General features: G+C 41.6%; 1 protein-coding gene across 1 annotated transcript; it reads right to left on the minus strand.

Moving 5' to 3' along the window:
• Window positions 1-5,652: 5,652 nt before the first annotated feature.
• LOC139584333 (BLOC-1-related complex subunit 5-like) lies at window positions 5,653-13,555 on the minus strand. Its single transcript, XM_071416038.1, has 5 exons — window positions 13,360-13,555; window positions 13,138-13,238; window positions 7,123-7,266; window positions 6,789-6,946; window positions 5,653-6,548 (listed from the first exon to the last, which is right to left on the minus strand). Exons 2-5 carry the CDS (start codon window positions 13,193-13,195, stop codon window positions 6,315-6,317), a joined length of 594 nt encoding a protein of 197 aa, XP_071272139.1. The 5' UTR covers window positions 13,196-13,238; window positions 13,360-13,555; the 3' UTR covers window positions 5,653-6,314.
• Between the last annotated feature and the right edge of the window lie 979 nt (window positions 13,556-14,534).

The following is a 14,534-nucleotide window of genomic DNA, read 5'->3' on the forward strand; positions in this document are numbered from 1 at the left end:
TGGTGTCCTTTAGTAGTGGTTTCTTTGCAGCAATTCGACCATGAAGACTTGATTCACGCAGTCTCCTCTTAACAGTTGATGTTGAGATGTGTCTGTTACTTTTACAGATAACTCTAATGAACCTATCCTCTGCAGCAGAGGTAACTCTGAGTCTTCCTTTCCTGTGGTGGTCCTCATGAGAGCCAGTTTCATCATAGCGCTTTATGGTTTTTGCGGCTGCACTTGAAGATTCTTAAATTATTTTTATGTTCCGCATTTACTGACCTTCAAGTCTTAAAGTAATGATGGACTGTGGTTTCTCTTTGCTTATTTGAGCTGTTCTTGCCATAATATGAACTTGGTCTTTTACCAAATAGGGCTATCTTCTGTATACCACCCCTACCTTGTCACAACACAACTGATTGGCTCAAATGCATTCCACAGATTAACGTTTTACAAGGCACACCTGTTAATTGAAATGCATTCCAGGTGACTACCTCATGAAGCTGGTTGAGAGAATGCAGAGTGTGCAAAGCTGAACACTTTTTTAGTTACTACTTGATTCTATATGTGTTATTTCATAGTTTTGATGTCTTAACTATTATTCTACAATGTAGAAAATAGTAAAAATAAAGAAAAACCTTTGAATGAGTAGGTGTATTCAAACTTTTGACTGGTACTGTACGTCTATTGATCTCTCATTTCCACCCAATTATAGCAATTTAGTCATTTGATTTGAACACTTAATAAAAATAATTATGAAGGATATACTCTGCATAATGAATAATATGCATTGTGATGGGAAAAACCCTGCTTTTGTTTTCCTTTCAATGTGAACTTCAAAGCATCAACCACAAGTGCCTGTTTAAGAGAAGAGTTCTCCTAAAACAAAGTAATAATCTGCATTTGAAAGGAATAAATAATGGATTTCCAATCGGGCATTGTTCAATAGAGCACGCTCCAACGGTAAGTGCTCCAACGTAATTATGGTTGCATTACATTAGGTGGTTCCTCCTACCCAATATTGGGGCTTGTTGTCACTGATGTATTCAAGTCCATTTAAATCCAAATATTGTGTTAACGATGAATATTAAAGGCAGAGCCCGGTGACAGGTTAATGTGAAAGTGGGGGTCAATGACTGTTTAAGGTTAGAATACATAACAGGAAGATCACAATTCATACGTTTATGACAGGATAGGCTGCACATTATTAACAACAGTGGCTTTATAGAACATGTCTTGGTAGTAAGTAACAGCTCCTGACATAAAGTCATTAACAAGAAGTAGATTCAAGTGCCATTTTATCAAGAGCAAATGGAACAACTGATCTGGCTCACTGTATTTTCAAACTGATTAAATATTGCACTGCATAAGAACATAGATAAACTTTCATCAGGAATGTACATTTTAAATGTGGTTTCTGATCACAAGAAGTGACATGGACTCCTCCACTGCAGGCTACCAGACTAGGGGCGTGACTGGCTCAGTTGTCTCTGTGAATAATACACAGAGACTCTGACAGACATGAGTCCTGTCATGTGGGTTTTCTTCAACTCTCCTCCAACAGTATAATCATGGGTGGTGTGGGCAACAGAATTCAACCAAAATACTGTAGCCTTTACAGAGGTAAAAATAAATAAAAAATGACTAAGTAACTACAAAACCAGACTGCAGAGCAGTAATACATTTCAAGATGAATCATCTAATGTAGGCCTGCTACGTGTAGGGTTGTCTTGACCTGCTGTCACGACAAGCCCACTTGAAATGTATTTCAAGGAACTTTAGCTGAATTCTGGTGAGCGGTAATAAATGAAACGTAAGATGACAAAGTAATTATTTTCCATGCGTTTCATTAATGTGACCCAATGTCACCTTGTTCTCGGACAGAAGAAAACACACAGAAAGCAGAGCAGAGCCATAATGAGATGTTTGGCCACAGGCCTTTAAAGGAGCAATGATGCTGTCACTCTGCCGTCATGACAACTGCCCCTGTGGCACTGAATCACTGACACCCTCAATGTCCTGTATGTTTCGTAGAGGGCAAGGAGGAACTAGTTGATCTGAGCATTTACCTTACCAAGTCTATTCTCTACATGAGCGGATTGAGTTCTGATGGGTTTTTGGAATAGCCAGTACTTTTATGTAGTATATCATATTGTTGTCTCTACCTTCTTGCCCTTTGTGCTGTTGACTGTGCCCAATAACATCTGTACCATGTTTTGCGCTGCTACCATGTTGTGTTGCTACCATGTTGTTGACATGTTGTGTTGCTAGCATGCTGTGTTGTCATGTGTTGCTGCCTTGCTATGTTGTTGTCTTAGGTCTCTCTTTATGTAATGTTGTCTCTCTTGTCGTGATGTGTTTTGTCCTATATTTATATATTTTTAATCCCCCGTCCCCACAGGAGGCCTTTTGCCTTTTGGTAGGTCGTCATTGTAAATAAGAATTTGTTCTTAACTGACTTGCCTAGTTAAATAAAGGTTAAAAAAATACAAATAAACGAACCAACTTATAAATGTGGTGGCATTTCAATAAAAAGGGAAATGTAATGTGTTGTCTGGCTGTGAATTTTGTTGTTGATATCTATGAGCAGAACGTTCCCTGCTGTGTGTGATTGTAACGTATACACAGGGAGTCAGGAAGCAGGTGCAGAAGGTGTTTAATAATAAGAAACATAAGAAGATAATACAAACCAGGAGAAGCGTACTGGGGGCCCCTCAGGGGTAGCGTGCTCAGTCCCCTCCTGTACTCCCTGTTCACTCATGACTGCACAGCCAGGCACGACTCCAACACCATCATTAAGTTTGGCGATGACACAACAGTGGTAGGTCTGATCACCGACAACGACGAGATTGACCTCCCCATATAGGCTAAGACCTGGCCGTGTGGTGCCAGGACAACAACCTCTCCCTCAACGTGATCAAGACAATGGAGATGATTGTGGACTACAGGAAAAGGAGGACAGAGCACACCCCCATTCTCATTGACGGGGCTGTAGTGGGGCAGGTTGAGAGCTTCAAGTTCCTTAGTGTCCACTTCACCAACAAACTAACATGGTCCAAGCACACCAAGACAGTCGTGACGAGGGCACGACAAAACCTATTCCCCCTCAGGAGACTGAAAAGATTTGGCATGGGTCCTCAGATCCTCAAAGGGTTCTACAGCTGCACCATCGAGAGCATCCTGACTGGTTGCATCACTGCCTGGTATGGCAAATTCTCGGCCTCCGACCACAAGGCACTACAGAGGGTAGTGCATACGGCCCAGTACATCACTGGGGCCAAGCTTCCTGCTATCCAGGAACTCTATATCAGGCAGTGTCATTGCCCCCTCTTTTACGCCGCTGCTACTATTTGCAGTCACTTTAATAACTCTACCTACATGTACATATTACCTTGACTAACCGGTGCCCCTGCACATTGACTCTGTACCGGTACCCCCTTTATATAGTCTCGCTATTGTTATTTTACTGCTGCTCTTTAATTACTTGTTCCTTTTATTTCTTATTTGTATCTTTTAAACTGCATTGTTGGTTAAGTAAGCATTTCACTGTAAGGTCTACACCTGTTGTATTCTGCGCATGTGACTAATACAATTTGATTTGAACGTAATACTGCCTGAAGACTGAGGCTACTGAGGGCTAAATAAAGGGGAAGTAATCAAGGTAAATTCTGAACTCCAGGAGTGCATAATGATGGGGAGCAGGTGTGCAAAATTATGGTTGCCAGGTGTGCGTAATGTGGGTTGCCAGGACCGGTGGTTAGTAGTCCGGCGACGTCGAACGCCGGAGAGAGGGAACGGGAGTAGGCGTGACAGTGATGATGTCATATTCCTGAGTCTCTTGGCTGCTTCCTAGTGGGTTGTGTCACAGCTGTATCAAACACTCCAGGATGAAGTTTCCCCTCGGTACAGAGCTAGAATCAGCTTCCTCTCCCCCAATCCTAACTCTAACCATTTGTCCCAAAAGATACTAAACGTGTGTAGGGGAAACTTCACCCTTCAACATATCAAACAATTGAGGTGACTTTGTCAAATAGCAGAAAGTGCTGAATCATATTCCAACTGAAACCCTGACCGTCAATGCATGCAATTCGGCTGATCTTCATTCCTCTTCTGGCAATATATTAAAAGTTACAACCCAATAAATAATTCAAACAAAGGTATAATAGCCTGTTCAGAGAAACATTGAATATTTATCCAATTTGAAATTATAATCATATAACAAGGTATTTGAAAAAGGGTTCTCTACAACAGCAGAGTATTCAGACAGCTAATAGCACTGCTCATTAGTATGCACCTAGTCCAGCCTCAGACAAAGAGAGAACCATGGTTGTGTACATTTTACAGCAGGCCATTTCAATCTTCTCTCACTCATATTCCTAGCTATGGATCGATTCTGAATACAGAAACAAAAAAGTATCAAAACTGTCCCTTTTATATTCAAATGAGAAGTAAGCCTATATGGGGAAATTGGATTTCTCAGAAATGAAATTCCTGATGGCAAATTGTTTTGGATTATCTTGGTGTATTAATATTCAGGCTATGAAGATCAGTTGGCTAGGCCCATTCTTCACTTCACAGCACAAAGGCAGGTAGAGTAGAACACTCAGTCCACAAAGGAACTGCACTAAAATTATGTTCTCTGTTCAGACTGACTCGCATTTCCATTCCAGTTTCAATGTTCAAACAATTCCCCTTAAGCACGTTAAGGGATATCCTCCTTGTTAATTTACATATGAAAAGGCGCTGCCGGATCACTAGAATTAGACGGTGATTTTGGACAGTAGAAAAGGTCCCAAGAATGATATGATATGCCTTCCTCTGCCAGACAGACAGAGGCAATCATAATTCAAATGAGGATACATTGAACGTTACATAGAAGAGGGAGAGAGAACTTTGTTCGATAATTTTAAGTATTTCAGCTCATACCAAAATGTAATGGCCACATCCTCACAGAACAAGGGGAACCTAGAACAAGGGGAACCTACACGGAGTGTACAAAACATTAGGAACACCTTTATATTGATTTGCACCCACTTTTGCCCCCAGAACAGCCACCATTTTTTGGGAATGGTATCTATAAGGTGTCAAAAGCGTTCCACAGGGATGCTGGCCCATGTTGACTCCAATGCTTCCCATAGTTGTGTCAAGTTGGCTGGATGTCCATTGGGTGGTGGACCATTCTTGATACACACTGGAAACTATTGAGCGTGAAAAACCCAGCAGCGTTGCAGTTCTTGACACACTCAAACCGGTGCGCCTGGCACCTATTACAATACCCCATCAAAGGTACTTTTTGTCTTGCCCATTCACCCTCTGAATGACACACATACACAATCCATGTCTCAATTGTCTCAAGGCTTAAAACTCCTTCATTAACCTGTCTCCTCCCCTTCATCTATAATGATTGAAGTGGATTTAACAAGTGACATCAATAAGGGATCATAGTTTTAACCTGGATTCACCTGGTCAGTCTAGGTCACGGAAAAAGCAGGTGTTCATAATGTTTTGTACACTAAGTGTATATAGTATGTTATAACACCAAATGGCAATATCCTATAACCAATCATCATATCCAAGTGAGAGGGTCAGTATCTGATTATTTAACTGATTCTTTAAACGGAACAGTATAAGAACCTTTATACACTTTGCAAGAAATTGAAATGATTCAAATTTCTCAAGTATTAATTTATTTCCCAAATAAACATTTGCATTTGTTGTTATGTAAGCCATTTAAAATACTAACGGAGAACCCAACATATTCAGTCACCTAACACTCAAAATAATTTAGCGTAATAAAAATGTTTCCCCCCAAAACAAAAATACTCCCAGTTGAAGGTCCAGGAGTTTACCTTCAGAGCTCATGTTTGACTAATATTACTTCTAGAGATTCAGTCATTTTTGGAAGTCATTTTGTCACCACACTCCTTGTGGTGTCTACAAAGTACCAGTAATCAAAGATCCAAGCAGGTTCCCTTCAGTGAATCATCATGTAAACTTCCTGTTTTACAGTCTTCCAATTCACTCAGCGACATGTAAACCCCTGATGTAGCTGTCCCAGAAACCCACTACATCTGGTGCATGGGGTAGGGACTGCTTATGCTGAGTGGCTGAGCTAAATGTCCAGGGCCGGTGGGACGGTAAGTTGTGGATGTGAAGGGTTTAGGATGGATTGGGGAGCAAGCTGGGCAGAGTCTTTCTTTCTTTCCCTCCCTCCCTCTCTTCTATTCAACATGAATGGTTCAAAAAAGAGCTTTTAAAATGGCGGAGGCATTGAAGGCTAGACTAGAGGGCCATGACAGTGAGTGTATCAGCATACCCAGGCAGAGATACTTCTACTTGGCTGCAACGTCCCCGTCTGGCCTCATGCTGAAGGGCTCCAGGCGTTCGCACTCCGGTAGCAGGTTGTTGAGCCTCTCCATCAGGGGGATGGTCTGGTCAATGCCCATCTGGATACGTCTCAGGATCATGGACATCTCGTTCACCTTCTGGATCTGCTCAGCGTACTTAGCATAGCGCTTCTGACGCTGCTGCATGATGCTGAACAATGTGTCCACAGACAGGTCCATCTGGGAGGGAGGGAGGGAAAGTGTGAGATCATTCTAACAATTTCATATTGTTAATATTTCAATAGACTAGCGTGGCTTCTTCCCCTCCCTTATCTATGCGCATATGAAAACCAAAGACAAATTAAAGAAGATGGAGGCCTATTGGGGAAGCTGCTTTCACCGGACTCCGGTCTGTCAGACTGGTGCAGATGAAGGAAAGGAGAGGTGCCTGCATGCACAGACAGGGGAGGTGATTTTAACCTCTTTGATCCTCTTGACCAGGGCGTTCTGGTCGAAGGCCACGGCCTCGGCACACTGGTGCAGGTGGTCCTGGTAGCGGATGCAGAGCTGCAGCACCTGGGCAGAGTCCAGCCTCTCTAGACACAAACTGCTGGGGGACATCTGTCCGCTCAGCACACCTAGAGACATGGACAGACTGACCCTCAAAGCATAATCTATGATCACTCTTTCTGTCGACTTCATGGTCATAAAGGAATGTCTAGGCCTATCCATAATTGTACACATTCTCATATGGAATATTATTACAATACTGTAGAGACAGAGGACAGGTCTAGATTAGAGGCTCTTAGCTTACCTTTCAACAAGGGCTGAAAAGTGGGGATTTCCTGAAGCTTGATGACATCAGGGTCATTTTGGATGTTGCGCAATGACTGTGTCCCCTGAGCCACCACCACAATGTCGTCCATTTTAGCCTTCTGCTTCGCTGGAGAGGGAACCACTGCAACAACAAAGCATTTCAATAGATTTTTCCATCTATTAGTAATTGTTTTTGTGTTGAAAGATAGCTAACCGCTAGAGAGGCTCCTAAAAAAATGACATGAGACTATGGGCCCTGGTCAGCAATAGTGCACTAAATAGGGAATAGGGTATCATTTGAAACATCCTGCAAATATGAAACAATGCACTTTTAACCAAAGTTCCATCAAAACATGTTCAGCACTGAGCACATTTCAGTCCTGCTGAGCGCAAATTGAACGTTGTGAAAATTCTGTGCAACTTCCAACGCATGTTTACTGTGAACACTGAGGCTGTACACTCTTTAAATTACAGTTATAACAGTGGCCAAGTAGGCTACTGTGCCTATTTGATCATAATGTAGGCTTACCAGAGAGGGCTACCATCAAAAACAATTGCGAAAACATAACATTTTAACATGGAAATAGTTGTTCTATCATTCAAATCAAATGTTATTAGTCACATGCACCAAATACAACAGGTTACCTTACAGTGAAGTGCTTACTTACGGGCCCCTAACCAACAATGCAGTTTAAAAAGTATGGATAAGAATAAGAAATACAAGTAACAAGTAATTAAACAGCGGCAGTAAAATAACAATAGCGAGACTATATACAGGGGGGTACCGGTACAGAGTCAATGTTCGGGGGCACCGGTTAGTTGAGGTAATACGTACATGCAGGTAGAGTTATTAAAGTGACTATGCATAGATGATAACAACAGAGAGTAGCAGCAGTGTAAAAGAGGGGGGACAATGCAAATAGTCTGGGTAGCAATTTGCTTAGGTGTTCAGGAGTCTTATGGCTTTGGGGTAGAAGCTGTTTAGAAGCCTCTTGGACCTAGACTTGGCGCTCCGGTACCACTTGCCGTGCGGTAGCAGTCTATGACTAGGATGGCTGGAGTCTTTGACAATTTTTAGGGCCTTCCTCTGACACTGCCTGGTATAGAGTTCCTGGATGGCAGGAAGCTTGGCCCCAGTGATGTATTGCCAAGCAGTTGCCATACCAGGCAGTGATGCAACCAGTCAGGATGCTCTCGATGGTGCAGCTGTATAACCTTTATTTTTCCCCCACCGTTATTTAACCAGGCAGGCAAGTTGAGAACACGTTCTCATTTACAATTGCGACCTGGCCAGGATAAAGCAAAGCAGTTCGACACATACAACACAGAGTTACACATGGAGTAAAACAAACATACAGTCAATAATACAGTAGAAAAATAAGTCTATATACAATGTAAGAAAATAAGGTGAGATAAGGGAGGTAAAGGCAAAAAAAAAGACCATGGTGGCGAAGTAAATACAATATAGCAAGTAAAACACGGGAATGGTAGATTTGCAGCGGAAGAATGTGCAAAGTAGAGATAGAAATAATGGGGTGCAAAGGAGCAAAATAAATAAATACAGTAGGGGGAGAGGTAGTTGTTTGGGCTAAATTATAGATGGGCTATGTACAGGTGCAGTAATATTTTGAGGATTTGAGGACCCATTCAGCCTACAGTAGCAACCAATGTGTGGTGTTTAATGAAGGCCTACATTCCATAGCACTTTGAGAAAAAAAAACATGCAGGGCTTGACATTAACCTGTTTATCCACTTTTCCACATTATTATTCCGATACCTTTATTAATGAGAATCTGACAAATTATGCTACCCTCTGCCTATCTGCTACTTATAGCATATTATAGCCGGGCTCAAAATACAACACGGCCCCTTTAAGACAAAAACATGTAGCTCTAGCTTTGATCTCAAAACAAGGGCATCTACTCACAACTAGGGCTCTTGTGGTGCCCGTATTACCGCCACACCGGCGGTCACGAGACATGAAGGCAGTCAAATTCCACATGACCGTTTAGTAACGGTAACTAGCTTCTCCAAGCTCTGATGCTGCTGATCATTAGTAGCCTACTAAACTTGCTAACTGCCTGGTACTCAGCACTAGCACTCAGTAGCCTAGGGGTTAAAGCATTGGGCCAGTAACCGAAAGGTTGCTGGATCAAGTCCCCGAGTTGACAAGGTAAAAATCTGTTGCCTGCCCCTGAGAAAGGCAGTTAACCCACTGTTTCCCGGGCGCCGATGACGTGGATGTCGATTAAGGCAGCCCTCCGCACCTCTCTGATTCAGAGAGGGTTGGGTTAAATGTGGAAGACACATTTCAGTTGAATGCATTCAGTTGTACAACTGACTAGGTATCCCCCTTTCCCTATACAACTGACTAGGTATCCCCCTTTCCCTATGCAACTGACTAGGTATCCCCCTTTCCCACTCTTATTGTCCCTTTAAATCACTCTGACATAAAAAGATGATTTATTATCACTTGTGAATGATGCCCAGCATAAGAAACAATGCCTTTTTGTTTGCAACTTTTTCGAATCGTAGTCACACACCTCATGTGGCCTAGCCCATAGGCCTATATTTGTTAATAAAGTTTGTATCACAACTAAAGTGGCCAAATAACTTCTTAAAATTAAGCACATTAATCCGCTTTACAAGGGGTGTAGAGCCTAACTGGCATATAAGGAGCACGTGAGTTTCAAGTTTGGGGAAGATCATTTTCACCCTAAAAATGCCCCTTTATAATAAAAGCATTACGTGCACAATTGCATTTGCGGTCACTTTTGATAATGGTGTTTTCCACTAATGGAACATTCGCACTTACAGCCTACTACCATGTGTGCAATGCTGCGCTTATAATGTGAATAAATAGCTTAATAGATTATCAACATTTTAAGTTAAACGTTCTGATCTGTTGTGTCAGCCACATTGCATAAAACATGTTTTATTGATGCTAGTGGTTGTATTAATTTGGGATCTATCGCATCCCACAACTGTCCCAGACTATGTTTGGAATATTTATTTCTCGCACAGAATAGGTGAACTTTTGTACTATGGGGATAGTAGATTGACATAGGCTAGTACTTTTGCTGTTCGTTAGGATTACTCATCTTGTTGGCTGACGAAAAGTAAATATGGACCGTTCTTCCAATATTTTTTATTTGTTTTATTTCACCTTTATTTAACCAGGTAGGCAAGTTGAGAACACGTTCTCATTTACAATTGCGACCTGGCCAAGATAAAGCAAAGCAGTTCGACACATACAACAACACAGAGTTACACATGGAGTAAAAAAAACAAAAAAAACATACAGTCAATAATACAGTAGAAAAATAAGTCTATATACAATGTGAGCAAGTGAGGTGAGATAAGGGAGGTGAAAGGCAAAAAAAAGGCCATGGTGGCAAGGTAAATACAATATAGCAAGTAAAACATTGGAATGGTTGATTTGCAGTGGAAGAAAGTGCAAAGTAGAGATAGAAATAATGGGGTGCAAAGGAGTAAAATAAATAAATAAATAAATAAATAAATACAGTAGGGAAAGAGGTCGTTGTTAGGGCTAAATTACAGATGGGCTATGTACAAGTGCAGTAATCTATGACCTGCTCTGACAGCTGGTGCTTAAAGCTAGTGAGGGAGATAAGTGTTTCCAGTTTCAGAGATTTTTGTAGTTTGTTCCAGTCATTGGCAGCAGAGAACTGGAAGGAGAGGGGGCCAAAGGAAGAATTGGTTTTGGGGGTGACCAGAGAGATATACCTGCTGGAGCGCGTGCTACAGGTGGGTGCTGCTATGGTGACCAGCGAGCTGAGATAAGGGGGGACTTTACCTAGCAGGGTCTTGTAGATGACCTGGAGCCAGTGGGTTTGGCGACGAGTATGAAGCGAGGGCCAGCCAACAAGAGTGTACAGGTCGCAGTGGTGGGTAGTATATGGGGCTTTGGTGACAAAACGGATGGCACTGTGATAGACTGCATCCAATTTATTGAGTAGGGTATTGGAGGCTATTTTGTAAATGACATCACAGAAGTCGAGGATTGGTAGGATGGTCAGTTTTACAAGGGTATGTTTGGCAGCATGAGTGAAGGATGCTTTGTTGCGGAATAGGAAGCCAATTCTAGATTTAACTTTGGATTGGAGATGTTTGATGTGAGTCTGGAAGGAGAGTTTACAGTCTAACCAGACATCTAGGTATTTGTAGTTGTCCACGTATTCTAAGTCAGAGCCGTCCAGAGTAGTGATGTTGGACAGGCGGGCTTCAATATGCGCCTCGGAATTGGATAAGGATGAGCGCAGTTGCGTCCCTGATGTGTCGGTCTTCACTTGTAGCCTGTAAGAAAGACCTGATCAGGTGACGGAGAGTCATGTGAGTGAGAGAAGCTTCGGGCACAACGTAGCACTCAGGGCCACAAAAAGCATGGATTTTTTAGGGTGCATTACAGCCACAAAGGGGATGCCGCTGTGAAATTCGAGCCATTATCAAGTACTTGTCAAATTGTGAATGAGAGACTATTGAAGTGTGTACATCTTGCGCAGAAAAACAAAGCAGAGCTCATGCTCATCATTAATCGCATCATGCAACCTTGCAATGTATTAAATCAAAACATATAGCCCAACATTTGTAGAAAAACTAAAGTGAAATTAATAACTCTAAATTAAGCATATAGAAGAAGCTATTTCTTTGTTAACCGCTTAACACAGAATAGCCGCATGTGCACACTAAAATCGGTTGGAGAAAATATTTATATTTTATCCAGCATTGTTCAATTGTATTATTCATACTATAAAATAATGCCACAGAATTATAAGCAAATATTTTCTGCTAAATGAACTAGTGTTGCCCACATCCACTTGGGCATCAGGACCTAACATAAGGACAACTCAGAATATGCTATTCTTTTCTTCCGTGCTTCTTTAGACCTGTCTAAAATAAATAATGGATTTATTGTGACGGTATAGACTATATTACAATAGATTTATTCGACTTTTTAAAATGGCTTGTATGCTGTGTGTGGAAGCCAGTAGAGGCTAAATGTGTTTATGTAAATTAACGGTCAATTACCGTGAGAATGACAGTTATTTGCTTGACAATCACCAGCTGATGAAATTGTGACCACCACAGCCCTACTCACAACCACAGCTGTAAACACAATCCAGTTCAAAGTGAATGGCACAGATCCATATATTGTAATGGTCTATTTGCATATAGGCCTAGTGCAGCTCTGATTGGTTATGCCACACCGGTCTGTGTAGAGTACAGGCTGAGTTGTGGGCACAATAGAATCCTTCTCTGATGTGTTCTGCCTACAACAAAATATCTTGCATAGTTCGTTTTGTTTCAGTATGTTGCATTGAAAGTGGCTAATATTGGGTTGATTCGATCACAATTCCCAAAATAAAAGGAAACATTGATAGTGTTAACAGGGAAAACTCTAGAAAGTTGAGTGAAGTTCAATCTTGTGCTTCTCTCAGTGGGCTGATATTTCTGCATGCACTCATCTTAGAGGGAAAAAATGACAAGTACACATTTGAGTATTCTATGTGCAAGAGTTCAGGGAATAATATAGCATTAGAACTTTGTGCGTCAACGGCTACGTCTCCTTCCTCCCAAAGTATGCACTTGTTCACCTCCTTTCACTGACTTGAAAGGAAATTACTGGTATAAGGAATATGGTTTTGAGTTGTGGAAAGTAGGGAACGTGTACACTTCAGGAGAAATAACATTACTGGGACGCACACACAGACAACCAGTGGTGTAAAGTACTCAAGTAAAAATACTTAAAGTAACGTTACTACTTAAGTCGTTTTTTTTAGCAATTACATTTACTTTTGATTCTTAAGTATTGTAACGACCCTGGGCAGGGTCGTTACAGTATATTTAAAGTCAAATATTTAAAAACTTTTACTCAGGTAGTATTTTACTGGGTGACTTCAGTTTCTATTAAGCTATATTTACTTTTACTCAAGTATGACAATTGGGTACTTTTCCCACCACTGCAGACAACCTACCGGTCCTCCCTTCTTACCCGAGGAACTGTAGTCGGAGTGTTTGTGCTCAGAATCACCACTATGCTCGGCCCCCATGGTGTCAGTTATGTTATGGCTTCAATTCACCACCTCAGGAGACCTACATCCAAACATAGATAAGTTAGTTTTCAAGCGAACGTTAGCTGTACCACGCAGCCATTCGACTGATAAACAAGCCACGTTAGCTAAGTTGCTGTTAGCTAGCTTAGCACATCTCTTACCTTCGTTGTATTTATCTTGTTCTGTTAGACCACGTATGTTTTGATTTATATTATATTTTTACCATCATGATTGTTTCATGATGTAGCAAACTATATTTAATTTAAGTAAATATGTTAACAAGCTGAAAGATATCGAACGCTAGCTACTTCCGTAAACACACAACCACCTCTCTTCCTCTTCTTCTTCTATGCTATCATGGCGGTCAGCAAACAATCGTTTAAGTGCATGCTGCCATCTACTGTGCTGGAATGTACGATCAATCATGATCTGCCCAATTCTGTACTACCATGAAAATAAAATAACAAATAAATCCCCACTAACTTATACCACACCCTCCCCTCCCCCAACCCCCCTCCCCAACCCCATTAAACTTGATCTATATCATGCTGAAACACTCCACCCTTAGGATTGTTCAGCATGTCAACAACCATTTCAACAGTAACTGACCACTAATATCACTTTTGCCGTCTCCACAATAACCTTCAACCTGCCGTTTCTGCTTTCCACAACCCAAGTCGTATTGATAACCTCATAAAAGCTATTAAGTCAACTTTATTCATTATCAAAGTGTCCTTTGACACCACCTATTCATGAGCACAAGATTTCTGAACAGGCCTCCAAACCATGCCAGGACCAGCAGAAACACAAGCGCTGACATTAGGTCCACTTAGTACAGGAGCAGCCATGGAAGCTCCATCATTCCACACTGTAATCCCACCAATCTGTTTTACCGCCTCTGCATACGATACATCATTACTAATTCTATACCTTTGAGCCTCTCTAGCCTCTCTCTGCACCTGGCACCCACCAAATTCTGCACTATGCCCCCCCCCCCCCCCCCCAACAATTACAACACTTACCCTTCTCATTGCTCCCACATTCACCATAATCATGTTCCCCTCCACAATTGGCACATCTTTTCCTTCCTTTACATTGAACAGGTACATTCTTGTGGGAAGCTGCTATAGACTACCAAGTGCTAACAGTCAGTATCTGGATAACATGTGTGAAATGCTTGATGTGATGTGATATGTGATATAAACAGAGGTATTTGTTTTGGGTGATTTAAATATTAACTGGCTTTCATCAAGCTGCCCACTCAAGAAAAAGCTTCACATTTTAACCAGTGCCTGCAACCTGGTTCAGCTTATCAGTCAACCTACCAGGGTAGTTA

This window comes from Salvelinus alpinus, chromosome 9 (assembly GCF_045679555.1).
Source record: "Salvelinus alpinus chromosome 9, SLU_Salpinus.1, whole genome shotgun sequence".
Classification (NCBI taxonomy): Eukaryota; Metazoa; Chordata; class Actinopteri; order Salmoniformes; family Salmonidae; genus Salvelinus; species Salvelinus alpinus.